Here is a 19,759-nt window from a genome sequence, read left to right on the forward strand (position 1 = left end):
GAGTCCGGTGGGATCTAGAGCTGGGCCTCAGAGATCTAGTCCTTGGGCCACACCTCCTACGCCCGCCTCCTGGTGCCGCGTCCGACGGGATCTAGATCCAGGGCCTCATCCACGCCAGTGCGTGCCGCGTCACCGTCATCGGCATCCCACTCATCGGCTTCGTCCCCTCGCAGTGCACCTTGTTGGGCGGCCTCGAGCGCAGATGCTCTCGATCTGGCCCCTTGCCAACACAATCGACCAGATTATTTCCCAGGTTAGTTGATCATCTCGATCTGCTCAAGTTCCGGCTCTCCTCCATGCGCAACCTGTGCTCTCGAGCGCCTCTCTCTCCGGAGTTGATGGGTGTGATTTCGTTGGGCGTGGGGTTTTGCAGGGATCTTCGCATCACTGGCGGCGGTCATGTTCAACTGCGTCAACAAGGATGGCGGAGGGATCCAGGGCGGAGTTGTGTGATTGAATCAATTCATTGGGCTGATGTTGAATCAGTTTGTGTGATGTTGGATCATTTTTTGTGATGTTGAGTCGGTTTGTGTGATTGAATCGATTCATTGTGTGATGTTGAATCAGGCAGCGGCGACGGGAGCCGACTCGGATGCCGCTCCCGCCGCCACCAATTCTCTTTTTTTTATTCTCTAGAAATCAGTGCCGGGTGCATAACAGGCACTGATAGTCTCCGACTATCAGTACCACTTGTGGAGTGCCGATTCCAAAATCGGCACTGATGAGATTTTAGAACCGGCACTGATGAGGTGTTCTGCTGTAATGGTGATGGTACAGGAGAAACCAAAAAAAGATGCATTGGTCCATGGAGCACTTGTTGCGGGGTTGCACCCTGGATGCAAAACTGACGGAGCCAACACGACTTGGTGATGTCACGGGCTTACCAATCGACCGAAATGCCTCTCCCTTTTGCTGTAGTGTGCTCGCTTCTGCTACTCCATTGGGCAGCCTCACCGCGTAGTGCGTAGAGTCGTAGACACGCACCAAGACTTCACTGGGCGCACGCACACACAATGACACATCGACTTAACAGTGTGAGCCCATCGACGATGATGTGCTCAAGAAGACGAAAGACAAACATGCCGTGTTGGTCCTTTTTACGAGGCCATGAGGGTAAAAACTTGGGTGTTGCCGTCCCAACTCTCCCATAACAATAAAGGTGATGTAACAAGTGAGAGCAATCGCCTAGTGATTACTTATAAATTACATATAAATACTAGATTTCTTATTATTTTCCCTAGAAATGTTAATATTATTAGACCCCGGTTCAACCACTGTTCACGGTCCGACACTTGACTTTTCGTACTATGCCTAAAAGCGTCACCAACGCCTACGCGTTCCATACCATTCCATTCGATTCACATAGCAGCCGTCCGAATTGGGAAGCAAATGATTCAACCTACGCACTAAGGAAGGGGAGGAAAAGGCCGCCTCCCGGGTAGGTGGGCCCTGCCGCCGACCTTCTGTCTCCTCTAGGTGGGAAAAGCCCCAGAGCCCGGGCGCTCTCCGCGGAGCCGGAGGTGGCCTGGCCTGGCCTGGCAGCTGGAGAGAGAGAGAAGGGGGGGGGGGGGGGGTTTGATTCGAGCGCAAGCAAGAGCGGCGCACGAGCGCCTCCACCCGCCGACGCGACGCTGCGGCCGCCGCGCGCCGCCTCTGCACTGCGGCAGTCTTGACTCCTGATTCCTGCCCTGCGCGCTCTTCTGATCCATGCAGGTAATCCCACGCGCCGCCGCTCAACTCGATCGTTCCGTGGGGAAAGTAATGGCGTCTATTCTGGTCGTCGCGGTCGCCGGGATCTGGTCCCGGTTTAGGATGTTGCTGTTGCGCTAGCGCGCCGCGTGAGCGATCAAAGATTCCAAAGTCGTTCGCCCTAGCTCCAGGCCTTCCCTTCCCGAATCCAAATCCCCACGTGAAAAGCCGGCAATGAAAAATTTGAAACCACGCATTCTCTTCTACCTCGTCGATTCGATTCTTGCGGAATTTTCTGTTACATTTTCTAGTACCGGAATTTTTACACTTTTATGATCTACGCGTTACCATTTTTTCTTGTTTTAATCCATTGCAATTTGGATTCTATAAAATGTATTCTTTTGTATATCACAATTATCTGTATCAGTTAAATCACGCATGCAAGGCTTATTTTGATCACATTTAAGTATTCTGGAAGAGAATGCATTTTCCTTGTTAAAAATTATTCTTATTTTGGAGTTGAAATAAATCGAATGGTTATTGCATTGGTATTAAATACAACTGAAACATTTTTTTTCATGTTCATTATATGGCATAATGCGGTTAATTACTCTGCTGTATTTATTTTGTTGTTAGCATCTCATAATGGAGTGCCTAATCTCCTCAAGATTGCATGGCTATAGCTAAATGATCAGGATTTTTCTGCAGACAAGATGAAATTTGGTGCGACATTTGAGGAGTATCTCCGGGCGGAGCAGGACAAGTACCTAGGGAAATGTTCCCATGTAGAATACAAACGCCTCAAGAAGGTCTTGAAGAGATGTCGAGTTGGTCGCTCACTGCAAGCAGATGGCACAAATGGTGATGAGCAGCAGGAGGGTAACGATGAATCTTCAGATGTCTGCGAATGCAACTCATGCGGATGTATGCCCAACCTTTAGTCCAACAAGGCAGACAATGCATAATTCCTTCATCTTTCTTTCATAGTTGACAATCATCCCTTTTGCATTTGCATATTAGTTGATACTCCGATCCAACATGTGATTTTATTTACAACTAAAAAAATCTAACCAAATAATCGTGTTTTTACAAGAAAAAACGAATCGATTTTGACACCGACTAGATATAACGAGATTTAGGGTCACTGCACTCTGTATGTATGAATATGTTAGCTTACTAGTTATGACATGCAAATTATAAGAACCACAAAAGATGCCAATAGTCAATATTTCCTTCAGTGAAAGAATAAGATAGTCATATTTCTTTTTGTACAGCTGGGTTCTCTGCTTCTAAAAGATTAATAATTTTATACGGGAGGCAATTTTAGTTGTCTTTTTGACGTAACTGTGAAGCATATACTCCCGATGATTTAATTTCATAGCTGGAAGCCTGGAACTACATAGTGTTACTAGAATAATTTACTTTCCTTGAGGTCATTAACATTAGACTTTGCTAATTCTCTTGATTTTGTTCAACTTGTCTTACAACCTGCGCTACTGTGATTCTGACTTTTAATATCTTTCTTGTTCAGTGTGCGATCAGATGTTCTTTACAGAACTCATCAAGGAGGCATCTGAAATAGCAGGCTGTTTCAGCTCTAGAGTAAAACGCCTCCTCCATCTTCATCTCCATTCAGGATTACAACGCTACGTATGGCGTGTTAGGCAGTGTTTTACAGATGATCAACAAATCATGGTTCAAGAAGGCAGAATGCTTCTCAATTATGTGACAATGAATGCTATTGCTATTCGCAAAATTCTCAAGAAATATGACAAGGTATGTGTTGATCTCCTGATCGTCATAATACATGTTCAAGGTCTTTGAGCTTATTTATATGGTTAATCTTGCAGATACATGGCTCTGTGAGTGGTAGAGATTTCAAGAGCAAGATGCAAACTGAGCATATCGAACTGTTGCAGTCACCTTGGCTGATAGAGCTGGGTGCTTTCCAACTCAACTGTGATGATTCAGATGCTGATGAACCTGGAGGGTTCTTCAAGAGTGGATTCTTCAATAATTTTTCCTGTGACCCGACAGGAGCACAGCCACTACTGACAATGGCTATATCTGAAACTCTGAAGTATGAGTACACCCTAACTTGTCCGGTTTGCTTGGTGAGATATTTTTCTTTAACCTCCATTTTCGTTGCATCATAAATATCTTAGAGCTAAAAGAGTGGCCTGGTTGTACCTAAGTATACAAGTAGCTAGATTTAACCATTTTATTTTTGCAGTCGCGCAATTTCTGTCATGTGTGCCTTTTACCACTGCATTCTAAAATGCACTAGCAACCTCATGTTACTATATAGCAAGCAGTGTTGCTTGGACACGGGCACGGGTGTTGGAATCCGACTTGGATTTGGGTGTCTGATTCGGCAAAGAAAATTTAGACCCGCGAAATACAACTCAGAATTCAACACAAGTGTTGGAATCCAACTCAGATTCAGGGTGTCTGATTTGGCAAAAAATTTGGACACAAGTGTCCAGGTAACACTGATAGTGAGTTGACATAAGCAAGCAATGTTGTTGCATAAGTATACATTTTCTGCTCTGTGCATATGTATAGCACGTTGTTTTCCATCTTCTTAATAAAGTGTCTTCAACCTTTTGATGCATTATTGTTTTAGTAAATCCAAAGTGAGGTTAGCTTAGTAAACAAACTGCACCCAAATGAAAGAAGAAGATGGTCTCTCAAGAAATTTTTGGTATTACATGTGAGATGAGAGAGTGAGTGAGAGAGAGCCCTTCTCGCCCGGCGATCCCAGCCCTTCCATCTCCACCCTCCCCACGTGGGTCCTCGCCGCCCTCTCTCAATCCCCTTGCTACTCCGTTTTCTTCGATGGCCGAGCCCTCGCTCCCTGGGGGTGACTTGCCAAAATGGATGTTGTTCAGCCTTTGTCCGCCTTAACTACTTTCTCCGGCGGGCCGTCGTCAAGTAGGCCTTCGTCTAACCTGGTCGCGACATGTGTTTCCACCCTACCGACGGTTCATCAAGGTCAGCTGTCTCCTTTCATGGGGTTCCTTGATGTAGCCCAATGGGCAGAGAACCTGCGTCCTCTGCCTCAGGTGCCCCCTCCCCTGTCGAGCTCCCAACCTCCTTCGTCTTGCCAGCCCTCGCATCGCATGGTGGATGTTGAAGATGGTTGGTAGCAGGTTGTAAAGAGGCGGAGGCGCGGGAATCGGGCCCCGCACACTCAGCCATCATCGATTTCATGTCTGGTGCCCGCAGACCTGGTGGGAAGATGATTCAACTGCCTCGCCACGGACCATGTGGCGACTGCTTGCCGGAACACATCGCGCTACATGCGATGCAGGCAGGAAGGACCCCAGGCGCATTCTTGTAGGCGTCCTCGTGTCGTTCCTAGATCTGTCTCAAGGTCGCTCATCCCCCCACCTACCGCACCTGGACGGCGATCCTGGGTGCCTCGTCGCACTCCCCCTCCACTTCCGGTGCCCCCATCTGTGGCTGGGACGTCTGCTCTAGTATCCCAGAGGCCATCGTTGGAGGCATCTCTCACGCCGTCGACCGCTTCCCAGTCTACAAGTCGCATTTTTTCTCCTCCTCCTATATGTGTGGTCGTGTCCCCGTCCTCGACACCGCCATTCGTTGGCTCTACTCCATCACCTACCGGGTCAGTTCTTCGACCCCCCGAGCAACGGCCACGCAATTAGTGTTGCCTCGTCCCCCGCTCCGCGGACCTTGTTCAAGATGAGGCTGAGCTTTCCCTTGCGCTGGTGGGCGTTGGTGGTGGGCACTAGGCCGCTGGCGACTTCAAACTAGGTTACGTCGCTCCTCATGTCCTCCTTCTCTATTGAGGTTGGTGAGTTCTCGGTCCGGCGTGGTCACCTTAAAGACATTCTCATCCTCTTCTGTGATAGGAGGACCCGCAATCTCGTCCTCCTCTCCTCCATGCATGCTGGATCGCCGTTCCAACTGCGTTTCAGGCCATGGATGCATCAGTCCGCGGTGATCGTGGGGATGATGCGGTTCCATGTTCTAGTCTAGCTCCGTGGGATACCACCTCATGCTTGGCGTCTCTCCATGGTTGAGAACATTTTAAGCTCCTCCTGCATCGTCCTTCAGCCGACTCCAGCCACCGTTGCCATGGAAGACATGGGTACCTTTTGTGTGGTTGCATGGTGTATTGATCTGAATCTCATTCCAGCAGAGGTCACCCTGGTCGTGCTTGAGCCGATGGAAGAATACGTGGAGCGAGGTCTTTTTCTACGCACAGAGGACATAATCCACTCCAAGAAGCCCTTTCTCCGCTATAGGGTGGTGATCCACATTAGAGAGATCCAAGATTGGTGCTCGCCATCGGATTCCTCTAATGGTGGTACTCCACCAGACAATTGGGATAGCGACGGCGACGACTACCCCTGTTTCAAGCAGCGCGGCCGGTCCAATCCATGGTCGAAACGCACAAGATTTGAAGACCCACCAGCGAGAGGTGACACCGCAAGTGCGAGTGCCGATTGCCCAGGTGCTATGGGTGGGGCATCGTTGTCCTCCACCACTGGCGCGCAATATGTACCCCTTCCTCGCCGTTGACACGGATGGATCATCCTGGCCGCTCTTGCATGCTGGAGCGAACCTGGTCCCAGTAGGGCCACTCCATTTTAGACGTTCAATCATTGGGTCGCGTGCAACGATTCATGGGCGCAGCAGGGCACCTGAAAAGCTTCTGCAAGACCTTGACTTCGTGATGCATTAGTTGCTGCCCTCGATTTTCCTTGATCCTATGGTCGCAGAAGCTCACTCAGTACTAGGCCTTGGCGTCACATGGCCTCGCTGGAGCCAGAGCCTTTGGTCATCCATTGCGTCGCCCCTCAGTTGTTGGCCTGGGATCCAATGGTGGAGGAGAGGTCTTTGCCGGTTCATGCGCCAGGGCCAACAGGAATCTTGCAAAGCCACTGCACTGCCACCCCTAGAAACGCCGCTATGGGAGGTCTGCTGGTGACTGACTTCGGTTTCGGCCTGAGTTCAAATCCTTAGGGAATCACATGCAACCCCCTTCCACTACCTCTGGTGAACTCGGGTGGCAAGCCTGCGCGGATAGCGTCAGGCGGTCTTGGCAGGATCGTGGTCTTCGTTGAAACCCCCCTTGCCCTATCCCCTGGCGTGGGCTTGTCTGGGCCTTTTACCCTCATGGTCGAGTTGGCCTTGGACACGCCTCCAACGGCCCTTCTAGCATCCGAGGTCATGGCCTCTAGCCATTGCATCAATGTCGATGATCATGAGCCGATCCTGCCTTTGGCCCACTCTCTCTGTGTTTACCCTTCTAGGTCCTGTCATCTGGTGTATCGAAGGCGCCGATCATGCACGACTTCTGTGCCTGCACTGCCGGGGCCAGCGCCGACTATCTTACCAACGTTGTTGGTGGTGTCTCTACCGCCCTCGCCTTTCTCGCCTTCAAATGAAGCGAAGGGTGATTTACTTGCTCGGATAATTCAATGATCAGACAGAAATCCGAGTCGATGTCTTCCGGTCAAAATGACTGCACACTACTTCCGCTGTTGGTTGATCGAAAAGCGAGTGCAACCCGTACTTTGAGTGTACTTGATTGTCCTCACCAACAACCGCGGTGCTCCATACGCAGCACATGCCCAAACGCCGAGCAAAGACGTCGGCAACAGTTACGGTCCTCTCCAGGAAAAGTTCTTAGTTGGCGGGCTATGGTTGTGCACCTAAGGACAATGCGGTCTGTCAAGTGCAGTTTGTCCTCATGAAGAAACTAGGGATCATCGCTGAGTGGGAGTCCATCAAACAGGAGGCACATGACAAGTATGCGAGCCTTTTCGACAGACCTCTCTCCTGCGCTCACTTGGTTGCTCTAGCCACGCTGTTTGGTTAGGTCATGCCGAATATCAAGGAAGTCCACTCCACTGACTTTCTTGAGGTTATGTGCTGATTGTTCTGGTTGTTTGTATTGTGAGACTGGTTGCGTTTTCTATTGTTTTCCTAATGGATGTCGCAAGTATCATGGTTTGGAACGTTTGTGGCCTAAACAAGCTATCGCTCCGTGACTTGGTGTGTGAGGTTGTAGGAGCTACAAGGCCGAACATCGTTTGTTTCCAAGAGACGAAGATAGCAGCCATGTCTACTTCAATCCTACTCTCCACCCTTGGCTCTGAATTAGAACACCATGTGGTGTTGCCGACTAATGGGTCGCCCAGAGGTATCTTGATGGCTTGGCGAGGAAGTGTGTGCACCGCCATCTCCTCCTAGGTTGATTCCTTCTCCATATTGGTTCAGTTCATGAATGTGGACAATCGCCTTTGGTGGTTCACATGTGTGTATAGTTCACAGCTAGATGCAGAGAAGATACAATTCCATCAGGAGCTTCGTGATGCCCGCTCGGTCTGCCCGAGATCGTGGGTTGTGGCCGGTGATTTCAATCTAATATATAGGTCGGCGGACAAGAACAACAACAATGTCAATCGTGCTATGATGGGACATTTTCGCCACCTCTTGGATGACCTTGAGCTCGAGCTCCTGGGTAGAAGGTACACTTGGCCGAACGAGCGTTCCTCACGGACCCTGGTGCACCTGGACCGCGTGTTCTGCACTGTCGAGTGGGAGGACCTCTTTCTGGATTGCCTCTTGCAGAGCTCCACGGGTGGTGTCCCTGATCACTACCCTCTCATCTTCGGACCGAGAGACAATATCAAGGGAAAAGCACGCTTCCTTTTTGAGAGCTTCTGGCCCGCTCTCGAGGGGTTCCATGACGTGGTGCTGCGTGCCTGGTCATCTCCGGTGGAGACCATTTGCCCAGTTCATCGATTAGCCCTGAAACTTGGTGGCCTTGCCCAGGACTTTCAGGCTTGGAGCCAGCAGAAGCTCGGTAACGTGAACTCCCAACTCCACTTGGCTAGACATTGCATAGGACAGGCGCCCCTTGTCCAGCCTGGAGATTTGGCTGCCTGTCATCTCAAGAAGCACTGCTTGGCTCTGGCCTACCTCAAGCGCAAAATAGCGCACTCCCGGTCACGGATTTCTTGGCTACAAGATGGGGACACCAACACTTCTTTCATCTACATGCCCACTATCGAAAACGAAAGAATTTCATGGCTAGGCTCAAGGTTGATGAGCAAGTGTTGACCTCCCATAATGATAATGCACAGGCCGTGTGGGATTACTACAACGATTTATTTGGCACCCCGCACCAAAGACACTCTATTCTTCGCCTTCAAGTGTTTCACTAGGCAGGTTATGATCTAGTTGCCCTAGCCATTTGAAGATTCTAAAGCGTGGGAAACTATAAAGTAATTGCCATCGGACAAGGCACCAGGTCTGGACGGATTCACGGGTTGTTTCTGCAAAGAATGTTGGCTCATAATCAAAGAAGATGTCCTTGAGGCACTGCATGCTTTGCACGACGGTGATGCCAGAAAGCGACACCTTGTGAACTCGGCCTTCCTGGTTCTCATCCCCAAAGTGTCGGACGCTGAACATGTGCGAGACTTCAAACCGGTCGCCTTGGTTCATAGCTTTGCGAAGTTGGTCGCTAAGATTCTCGTGAACCGTCTTGCGCCGAAGCACCCATCAATGGTTTCAGTCAATCAAAGTGCATTCATCAAAGGGCATTGTATTCATGACAACTTTCTTCTACTCCAGCAAATGGCAAAGTTTCTTCACAACCAAAGGTTGCCTCGGATACTTCTCAAACTCGGCATTACAAAGGTCATCGACTCGTTCTCCTGGCCGTTTCTATTGGAAGTGCTGGACCACCTGGGGTTCGGTCATCGTTGGAGGAACATGATGTGTGTATTGTTGGCATCCTCCTCAACGCGTGTTCTGCTCAATGGTTGCTCGGGGGAGTTTATTGAACACCGTCGTGGCCTCCGTCAAGGTGATCCGCTGTCACCGATGCTTTTCATCCTAGTAATGGATGTGTTGAACTCTTTATTCTTCAAGGCGTCGATGGAGGGTCTGCTGCACCCATTGGCCAAGAGGAACATTGGCCACCTGCTCTCTATGTATGCGGATGACATCGTGTTATTTATTCATCCGACGACCAACGACATCTAATTGACCAAAGCCATCTTTGCTCCATCAGCGAGGCGTCTAGATTGCAAACCAACATGCTCAAGACCTCCATCATTCCAATTCAATGCCGAGATTCTAATCTTGAGCTCGTCAGAGCGAAAATGCCATGCACGGTTGCCAGTTTTCCTTGCAAATATTTGGGCTTACCTTTGTCGACTTGCAAGCTGTGCAGAGCTGATTTGCAGCCGCTCATCGACAAGTTTGATGACTTGCTACTGGGATGGAAAGCGGGCTTGCTCAATACCGCTGGGAGATCTATCTTGGTTCGTGTCGTCCTCATGGCAATCCCCATCTATACGCTCCTTGCCCTGGAGGTGCCGAGGTGGGTGCTCAAGGCCCTTGATAAGAGATAGAGGGCTTTCCTCTGGAAAGGTAGAAAGCAAGTTCACGATGGACTTTTGTTGTTGCCTGGAGTCAAGTGTGTCGGCCTTTGGACCTCGGAAGCCTTGGCATACATAACCTTGAGCTCCTAAGTTGGTCCCTTCGAATGCGATGCCTATGGCTACTGAAAACACAGCCAGATCGCCCATGGGCATCCTTTGGAACTGCTATTCATGCAAATGCCCAGGCGATGTTTGCGCTATCTTTGTTGTCCACGGTGGGAGATGGTCGGTCGACTTTGCTTTGGTCGGATAGATGGCTCCTTGGTCGCTCCTTGAAGGATATGGTGCCATCCTTGCTTCCTTTTGTAGCGAAGTGGGCCATTGTTAAGCGTACGGTGTTCGATGCCTCACAGAACCGGGCTTGGATTTGAGATATCAGTGGTAGCTTGACCACACCGGCGTTGTTCGAGTATCTCCAAGTGTGGGATGTGGTGAAGGGGACTATCCTGCAACTCGGGTGCCCTGATCAACATTTGTGGTCACCATCGACCTCAAGAATGTTCTCGACACGCTCGGCATATCGCCAGTTCTTCACAGGTGCTATCAGTTTTGAGCCTTACAAGACATGGGCACCGCTAAGGGCCAAGTTCTTCATTTGGCTAGCCACGTTGAATAGATGTTGGACAGTGGACCGTCTCGGGCGTCGAGGCTTGCAACACCCGCAGAGTTGCCCTCTATGTGATCAAACAGCAGAAACAGTGCCGCATCTCCTTACAAATTATGTGTTCTCTAGAGAGGTTTGGTTCCATGCACTTCAGCGGATTGGTTTGCAAGAGTTGACCCTGGGAGCTGATGACGGCGCCTTTCAATGGTGGTGGAGCCGTGCGCAGCACATGGCTTCAAAGGAAATCCGAAAGGGCCTGAACTCCTAGGTGATCCTTGTGGCTTGGTCGATTTGGAAGCTGCGCAACCGATGCGTCTTTGATGGCGCTCGCCCCTCTGTCAGCAGTCTGCTTCGGGAGATCATCGAGGAAGGGCGGCTTTGGTGCCTCGGAGGAGCTATAGTTGCGTACTTTGTTGGGTTGAGTTGTTAGGCCGGGGTTGTACAAATAGTTTGTAGCGCGAAGGCTCTTGTAAAACCTAACCCGGCCATTGGTACGGCACTATTCTTGAAGTTTCTCAAATTTTAATATAATGACATACAACTCTCTTGCGCGTTCGAGAAAAAAGAAATTTTTGGTAGGAAAGCTTGCAGAGGATGAAAAGTAACCCTCTAATGGGAAACTTTAGATGTTGTCATTGTATGGCAATTTTTCTTAATTTTGTTACTACCTCTGTTCTCAAATAGATGTTGTTTTAATAATTTAATTTTATTCTTAAATAGATGTCATTTTAGTTTTTTAAGGTGATATTTTACTGGAGAGCTCATATTAAAGACTATCGAAAAGTTGAGTTTTAATTCAATAAGTGTAGTGGATTGATGGTTTATGTGTTATTAATTGAATGTTGAAGAAATCAAGAGGGCTAAACATATCATATATGAAAGAATTTAGTGCAATTTTGTTCTGTGTGTCAAAGATTAAAATGACATTTAAAAGAGAATAGATGTAGTAGAATACACCATACATCTATGCTGATTTTTGACTTACAATATACCATTTGTACAGGACACTTTGTTCAACCCGTATGCTCTTGGCTGTGGGCATCTCTTCTGCAAAGCTTGTGCATGTCGTGCTGCTTCGGTCTACATCTTCCAAGGTGTTAAGTCTGCACCCCCGGAGGCCAAGTGCCCTGTTTGCCGAGCGGTATGTGAGCAATCCTGCTTGCCGTCAACATTATTGTTGATCAATCTCCTTGTTCCAGTGGAACTTATCTTCCATTTCTGATATGTTTTCTTTTGGATCGCCTTTGCTACATCACCTATAAGTTATCTTACCTTTCATGCTAACCAACTTGTTTTTCATACTAGAACTACTGCTAGTGCTAAATAATGAAAGCTGTATTCCGTACGCTGCTTCAACTTCCATGGTAATGATTTGGCTTTGATGGCCTTCAGGTTGGTGTGTTTGGCCATGCCGTGCATATGACTGAACTTGAATTGCTCCTCAAAACAAGGTACTGGGATTTAACCTACTTTTCTTGTTTAACAGGAATTATGGAAAGATCGCATATATTTTCTAGATCTAATTTTGCATATCTTGTTTAACCAGGGACAAAGATAGCTGGAGGCAGAGACTGCGCGAAGAACGAACCGAGATGGTGAAGCAATCCAAAGAATACTGGGACTCACAGGCGATGCTATCAATGGGGATCTGAAGTTACAATCATACCAATTCATTTATAACGCTAAATTTGTCAATAATCATCAAGATGCAGATGGCCGTCAAAGCTCAAGCATGGATACTTCTCTAGCTGATTACAGATTGACATAGCCGAGGTCACTTTATTTGAGCCCTGGAAGAAGCAAGCCAAATCCATTGCATTCTGTTGTTCTCGACCTGGTTCAGATTTGGAAGAACGACTAGATTTAGAGCATGTTTGTTTCATAGTCTGAGAATATCTAAGCTTGCTAAATATTTTTGTCTAAGCTACCACACTTGTGGCAAAAAAAAAAAAAAAAAAAATCATCATCACGCCTTAAGCTGTCTAACAAAATCTTGACACACTTTTCTGAGTCTCTCACATGTGGGGCCTCAGCAACAGGAAAAAAATCTATGCCACAACTGTAGCTGCAAACCAAACTGTTGTCTAAGATGGTTAAACTTGACTAACTTTAGATGTGACAAAATGTAGCCATCTACTAGTATTGTGTCCATGCGTTGCAACGAGAACTCAATATTTTAACACTGCAACATGTGTCGCCATCAGCTTAATTAGCACAGCAACGATTGGAAATTTAGATGTAGAATATTCATAAACAATTATGAATCAACCTTGAATAGAAATCAACCTCACAGCTCAATAATTGACAATTTAGTATGAAATAAAACTTGTTCCAAGTTACTTCTTTTAGCTTGGCATGCCAAATGTTTTGATATGAATAGTTATTTGGCTCGCACCTATATTCTGTTTACATGCCAGCTTGTTAAATAGGCTTCTTCTGGACCAACCAAATGCTAACAAGTAAAACTACTTCTTTGTGATGGAAAGGCCTGGTCTCAGGATGAAAAAAGATTGAAATCAAAGCAATTATACTTTCACATACCGTTCATCTAACTGACGTCTAAATATTCACATGTCATTCTAGGCAGAGAAAATGTGTGAATGTACTGTGCTCACAGCATGTAAGAGGTTGGTGCATGCACTGTCCTTTTCCTCAAATGCCGAACTCTCGCAAGCTCATCAGTCACAATGTTTGCCAAAGGTTTCTCTTTATCTTAAAGATGGGATCATTCTTTCAGATGTCAAAATGTAGCAATCAAGAATTTAAGATTTGACCAAAGAGGTTTTCATGGACTGTAGGATACATTGGATCTTTGCTTCATAAAACATAAGGTTTAAATTTTGCAAGCCCAAAAGATTTGTTTCACAGGGCACAAAAAAAAGAAAGGCTAAAGCAGTAAGTCTTGGTCGAGAGCAATTTAAAATGCCTTGTTCCCTTAAACCAATACAGAATTGTTGTGGGCTGTCGTGGCTAACATGAGCCTTGCAATGCATTATACTTACACGGGAGAGTTCACAACAGAAAGAGAGTAAGCTAGCATTCAGGGATACCTTTTCGCCGCTGTCATTGCCGATGACCGGATTTCTAACCCGACAGATGCTGCTTCAGGTGCTAGCGGAATCTCATCGTACTCGAGGAACTTGATGGCACCTGGATCATAGCTAAAAAAACCAAAATCGTGTACCTGTTTTGAGAGAAGAGGGGGAAATTTTGGGTTAACATTGTGCCATTAGCGTGGGAAAAACAAAATCAAATAGAATAAAATGGAATCAAGTAGAATATACACTCACAGGATCTCTGTACAAAGGATACACAGGGATCTCTTCCGCGACCACCACAGCGACAACAGCACATGAATCATTCACAAATCATACGAATACATGACGAGGGGACGTCGAGGTAAGTGGGAAGGAGGCTGCTCCTACCAGGCTTGTCGATGTGGCTGTTGGTGAGGATGATGATGCAAGACTTATCGATGATGAATCCCGTGGCGTAGCTGGCGCCTGCGACCTCGGTATTGAAGGCGCGCAACGCGGTGGTGCGGACGACGACGACGACAGAAGGCACGACATAGGAGAGCGCGCGGCGCTAGTCCTCTGCCGTGACCGATGACTCGATCTCCATCACCAGCTCCCCGCCAGCCTCCTCCTTCGTGGGGCTCTCCATCACTGATCGCGATCTACTTCCTCGGAGCGGTGAATTCGCGAGAGAAATCTCACCTGCGTGGCGAAGTAGTAGCCGCCATCAGGGTCAGAGCTGGACGCGAGCAGAGGCGACACCGGCGCCGCCTGCGAGGAGGAGAGGCGCACGCGAGAGCGATGGCTTCACTAGGGAGGGGAGGGGAGGGGGGAGAACAGGGCACGAGGCGGCACCAAGAGGTGAGGTGAGGAGGCGGCTGCGCTAGGATGGGAGGGGAGGAGGAGGAGGCGACAGCGCTGGGTTGGGAGGGGAGGAGGAGGCGACGACGCAATGGTACGGAGGAGAGGAGGCGGCGGCGTTGGGAGGGGAGGGGAGGAAGAGGCGACGCTGGGTTGAGAGGGGAGGAGGAGGCGACGGCGCAATACGAGGGCAGATCGAAACCCGAGGGGGTCTCGGGAGCAGGATCGTGGGGTAGGAGATTGGGAGGGCCACCTGTCAGCATGTGAGCAGGAAGTGAAGAGACAGATCACGAGAAGAAAATACTATGTGTTTTTTAAGTAGTAAAGATAACTATGAGCCAAACATACCCTTAACCAATTCCTTCGTTCCTTCCATTGTAGTTTGGAATGATGTAAGCCGTTGTATTTACCTAGCTATTGATTTTATTGATGTGTTCCTTGTTTGTAAAAGTTAAAGTCAAGTGTTGGAATGTGATGCATTTTAATATGTAGAGCGAAATCCATTTTACCTGTTTTTAACTATTTTTCTGAATCCTAAAAACACCGGCAAGTACAAAACATTTCACGTTAACAGCCTTTTCTCTTTCAGCTATCCTAGAATTTAGGGTTCCCGTCAGAAGTGTGAACATGAGTACTACGGTAGCTCCTTACCTGTATTAATTTCCACGTAGCATTTCAGTAGATTTTCGTATGCCACTCTTTTTAGTAGGGCTCCATGTTCCACCAAAAAAAGGGCATCCGTTTGGATCAGGAATTTTGTAAAAATCAAATTTGTCAGTCCATGACAATAGCAGCAAATCTGTATATACAAGCATATAAGCATGTACAGACTTGGTATGAGCAGGAGCAGCATTTCGAGTAAAAGTTCATAAGCTAAACGGTCAATATTCACTCATCAATCTGCAAGCAAGTGAAATAACCAACCACCATCGTGTATTACAAGCCCACTATACATGCATATAGCTTTTGCTGGTGAGAAATAAGCAAAAACGTTTCCATGACATGAACAATTGCAAGATCAACGGATAACCATCCTCATCACCTGTGGGGAAAAAAGCAAAATCAACCACTAAAGAATCAAAGCAACATCGGATCCACCCAACCTTCACTAAAGAATGTGACGCGATGCCAACTTCCCAACTGGCAGCTATTTATTTACATCGAACAGCAGCTGCTTCTTCCAGCAGGTTTTACGTTGTTCTTCTGAGAGTTTTCTGAATTCGTGGGCACTTATCCAAGAGTAAGAGCAAACCAACATTGTTACTTGATAAGCCAAATGTATACCTATCAATCAAGTAGGAAAGCAATCAATATCACCATGCTTTACAGATAAAAGGAAGTATATAGCATGTTTCTCCTACCTGCTTTGCAATGGCTTCTTTTTCTTGCCAAATAAAGTCAGGAACCACTGCAAATGATGACAACAAATACTTAAGTTTGGGAACAAACTACTTTGTTGTTCTATGAGCAGTAAAAGCAGTGTAGGCACTAGGCACAAGGGAATGTCACAAGGATCACAAAAACATTCATGAGGTGCAAAATAGCAGTTTAATTAAGTGCTTTTGCTACATTGCTACTTACAAGTAGCCAGATCTTTTTAAAATGTTTAACTTTTATGGCCATTGGATTTGTAAAGAGATTGATGTGTTATTTTCATATGGTTAAGAAGTGTGACTTATGCTTAACAAAAAAGAATTAAGTTGTCCTATAAATAGACAGCCCCTTAGTTAAAGTTGAAAGCAATCAGAACAGGGGAAAGTACACAGGTAGCTAGGCAGCTAGCCACTGCCACCTAGTGCCCCAACCATATATATCAAGAACACCAAGGAACCCTACAGGCGTGCACACAAAGTTTCTCTTGTGTTTTGGCCTCCCAAAACTTGAAGTGTTGAATACTTTTCTAACAGATGTTCAAAAGCAAGCAGAATTGAATCGATTAATTAAGGCCAAACTCTGGATGTGATATTCATTGGGCTTATTTAACAAACATATCTAGAAATAAATTATGTTGCTGCAATCAACAACACTTTCAATCAAGCCAGCCAGTCAGCAGGAAAAATGTAGATGGATATTCCGAATTTGCCACTTGCTTGATCTACTAATGATTGAATCTGCACAGATGTTCTACGTTAAATATAGCACAAAACCACCAAAACTTCAATTTTGTAAGTTTCCTACAATTCAAATCTAATTGATGAAAATTAAGCACAGTGAATAACAGTTCTATCCTATTTTGGCTCCTAATAACTCAAAACATGGAATATAGTTGTACATAGATAATCATATTAAACATGGTTAATTGGTTACCAAAACAGAAACATTACTATCTTTAGGAACTGACTAGGAAAATCATTTAGAACTAAGACTTGGCCAGACCACTAAAAGGAATCACTATGTACTGCAGCAGAAACACTCTACAACAAATATGCTTGGAACCTCAGCACGAAAATGTTCATAGATATTACATAGCTGCAACCTACTGGATCAAATGAATGAATCTACAAATGATTTACATATCAAATCAGCACAAAACCACCATAACTTAAGTCTTAGTAAACTATAACTACATATAATCTACTAGATGAGGGCAAGGTCCAGCATGTAAGATATCAATTGACACATGCAATTTACCACCAACCAATCAGTATCCTATCAACAAAAATAAGCATCATACCTTGAACAATGCAACCATGGAGAATGTCTTGATGAGTGCCACCTTCTTGTCCTCGGTGAACCTCCTTTCTACAACCCCCACAATGTGTTTTCCAGGTGAATGGTGTAGTCCTGGCACCACCCCAGATGGAGCCGCATCCTTGGCAAGCTGTTGTGCAATCTCGCGAAGAAGCCCAAGCTGCACCTTCTCAGTGCGCATTGCCACAAGGGCCTGCCGCATCGACTCCCGGTCAGCCTCCAGTGCCTCCAGCCTCATGTAAAGCTTCTTAATGTCTGGCTCCACCGCCTCATCCTGGTACTTCTCTGGGACCCTGGCTATAGGTGCAGACACACCTTGATGCACCTTGTCAATCATGTATACCCTATCGCTCCCGCTGCCACTTGCACTGCCAACACCATCAGTCTCACTTGCTTCCTCCTCACCAACACATCCAGCAGCCGGAGACTCTGGCAGCTCCTCATCATCATCATAGAGGTTGCTCCTTTCTTCCATAGCCACCTTGGGTAACATCCCGTTGGCATAATGGCCGCCCCGTCCCGGCCCGGATGACTCTGGCAACACCTCATCTGTGTAAAGGTGGGCGACATCCTCCTCTTCCAGAGGCTGCTCAAGCAGGTGCGTTTCCTGATCGTGTTCGAGGTGGCAGATCCGGCGCTCCAGATCGACGACCACTGCATCCTCCTCCTGCACATCCTCGTAGTAGTACTCCCCATCGTGGCAGCGGAGCTCGGGGTAGTAGCCCTCGTTGCCGTCCTCGCCCTCGAGCAGGAATAAGTCCTCTTCCTCCTCGCCGTTTTGAGCGACGAGGTCTTCGCCCTCGGGGAGCGGGATGCCGAGGTGGAGGCACTGGAGCCGGTACTCGCGGAGCCTGGCGCGGAGCCGCACGAGGCACCGCGCGCGCCCGGCGAGGAGCGCGCGGAGGTGCTCGATCTCGCCGGCATCGAGCGCCATCTTCTCGTCGGCGAAGCGGCGGAACTGGCGGAGCTCCATCTGGACCTCGGCCTTCTCGCGCTGCAGGCGGAGCATCATGGCCATGGCCTCGCTGGCGGCGCTGGCCGCGGCGAGGCGCTCCTCTTCCACGTCAGCCCGCAGCAACGCCGCCACGTCCTGTGCCGCCGCCACCGCCTCGCGCAGCGCCGCGCACTCCTCCTCCGCCTCCACCCGCGCCAGACCCCCCGCTGCCCCCTCCTCTCCCTCTACCCCCTTCTCCGCGTCCAGCTTCCGCTTCACGGACCGCCGCCACACCGCCGCCCCAGACGGCGCGGAGCAGCACCGGCACCACCCCCCGGCGGCCGGCGGGGGGTCGGTGTCCTGGTCGTGGTTTTCTTCCATGACCGGGACGGCGGCGGCGGGAAGCGAGGGTTTGGCTTTGGGGCAATCAAAGCGCAGGGCAGGGCAGCGCGGCGCAGAGCTTCGTTTGGATTTGGGGGGAATTGGACTCGGCGCGTGGTGCGACGATTGAGTTTGGTGATGATGTGTTGGGCGCTTCGTCCTCTCTTTTTTCCCTTCTCGAGACTCGAGCTCGATCGAGCTCGAGGTGGGGTCGGTCGGGGAGGCTGCCCCGCCGGATGCGAAATTAGTTGGATTACAAATTGCGCCCGCTTGCTTTTTTTCATTTCTACTAATTTCTTTTCACCCAATCTTAAACTGCGTTCGGTTAATTAAATTCTAAATAATTCATGTGAAACAATACACTCTACTATTACTACATCCCATCATAAATATATATTGTTTTAGATATAATACGGTCTCTAATACATTATTTTAACCACTATTTTCTATTCAAATATGTTTATAAAAAATCATTGAATTTACAATATTATTAAATTATGTTCAAGATAAATTTACACATACTATTTTTAAAATTACAAACTAAATATTTTAAATTTATTTCTAATTAAATTTTAAAAAATTTGACCGAATATTTTTCAAAATAACGTATATTTATGAGGGGAGTACTTTCCACGGTACGGTGAATCGAGTGGATGGTATTTGGACGGGGTAGATTCCCTGTACATATCGTGATGTTCTTGAGATATTTTGGATCGTCGCAACTCGCAAGACGTGGACTTGTTCTCGGCAGTCGGAACGAGTCAGGAAAACGGCCGTGCCAACTGTGGACAAAGGATTTGATTGTTCCTCGCAAAGAGATAGAAACGATCGGGAAGAGTTTCAGCAACAGGTTTAAAGGAAACAAACACAGATGGTTTCAGCAACTAGGAGTGATTCTTTTCGTTTTTATCTCTAACTAACAACTCGTGATTTTGTTTGTACCAATTGCGATGGAGCTACTCAGCAGTCTCTGCAAAATTTCCGTGCTTCACACGGATCAAAATACACATGTTATTCTCTTTGCGAAATAGTCGCTCACATAAAGATTACCGTTTCAACATCAATCCCGAATCAAATGGCTACTTAACTGTAGTGATAAAAAATTGTTCGACCGAATCTCCTCTTGGAAAAAGCTGTCAGCTTCTATATT

General features: G+C 47.5%; 2 protein-coding genes across 3 annotated transcripts; one reads left to right on the plus strand and one right to left on the minus strand.

Annotated features, from left to right (window-relative positions):
• The first annotated feature begins 1,573 nt into the window (after positions 1-1,573).
• LOC133914222 (probable E3 ubiquitin-protein ligase BAH1-like 1) lies at positions 1,574-12,596 on the plus strand. 2 transcript variants are annotated; one of them, XM_062357355.1, is made up of 7 exons: positions 1,574-1,713; positions 2,398-2,613; positions 3,221-3,465; positions 3,540-3,803; positions 11,729-11,866; positions 12,118-12,176; positions 12,272-12,596. In XM_062357355.1, the coding sequence occupies exons 2-7, from the start codon at positions 2,403-2,405 to the stop codon at positions 12,375-12,377; spliced, it is 1,023 nt and encodes a 340-aa protein (XP_062213339.1). In that variant the 5' UTR covers positions 1,574-1,713; positions 2,398-2,402; the 3' UTR covers positions 12,378-12,596. The 2 variants fall into 2 exon arrangements, with proteins under 2 accessions (XP_062213339.1, XP_062213340.1); XM_062357356.1 differs by having other exon boundaries at positions 2,398-2,568.
• A 2,859-nt stretch (positions 12,597-15,455) lies between these two features.
• On the minus strand, positions 15,456-18,839 carry LOC133915766 (myosin-binding protein 7-like). Its single transcript, XM_062359060.1, has 3 exons — positions 17,278-18,839; positions 15,965-16,011; positions 15,456-15,887 (listed from the first exon to the last, which is right to left on the minus strand). Exons 1-3 carry the CDS (start codon positions 18,607-18,609, stop codon positions 15,794-15,796), a joined length of 1,473 nt encoding a protein of 490 aa, XP_062215044.1. The 5' UTR covers positions 18,610-18,839; the 3' UTR covers positions 15,456-15,793.
• Positions 18,840-19,759: the final 920 nt, after the last annotated feature.

Source organism: Phragmites australis, chromosome 4, assembly GCF_958298935.1.
Source record: "Phragmites australis chromosome 4, lpPhrAust1.1, whole genome shotgun sequence".
In the NCBI taxonomy this organism is placed as follows: Eukaryota; Viridiplantae; Streptophyta; class Magnoliopsida; order Poales; family Poaceae; genus Phragmites; species Phragmites australis.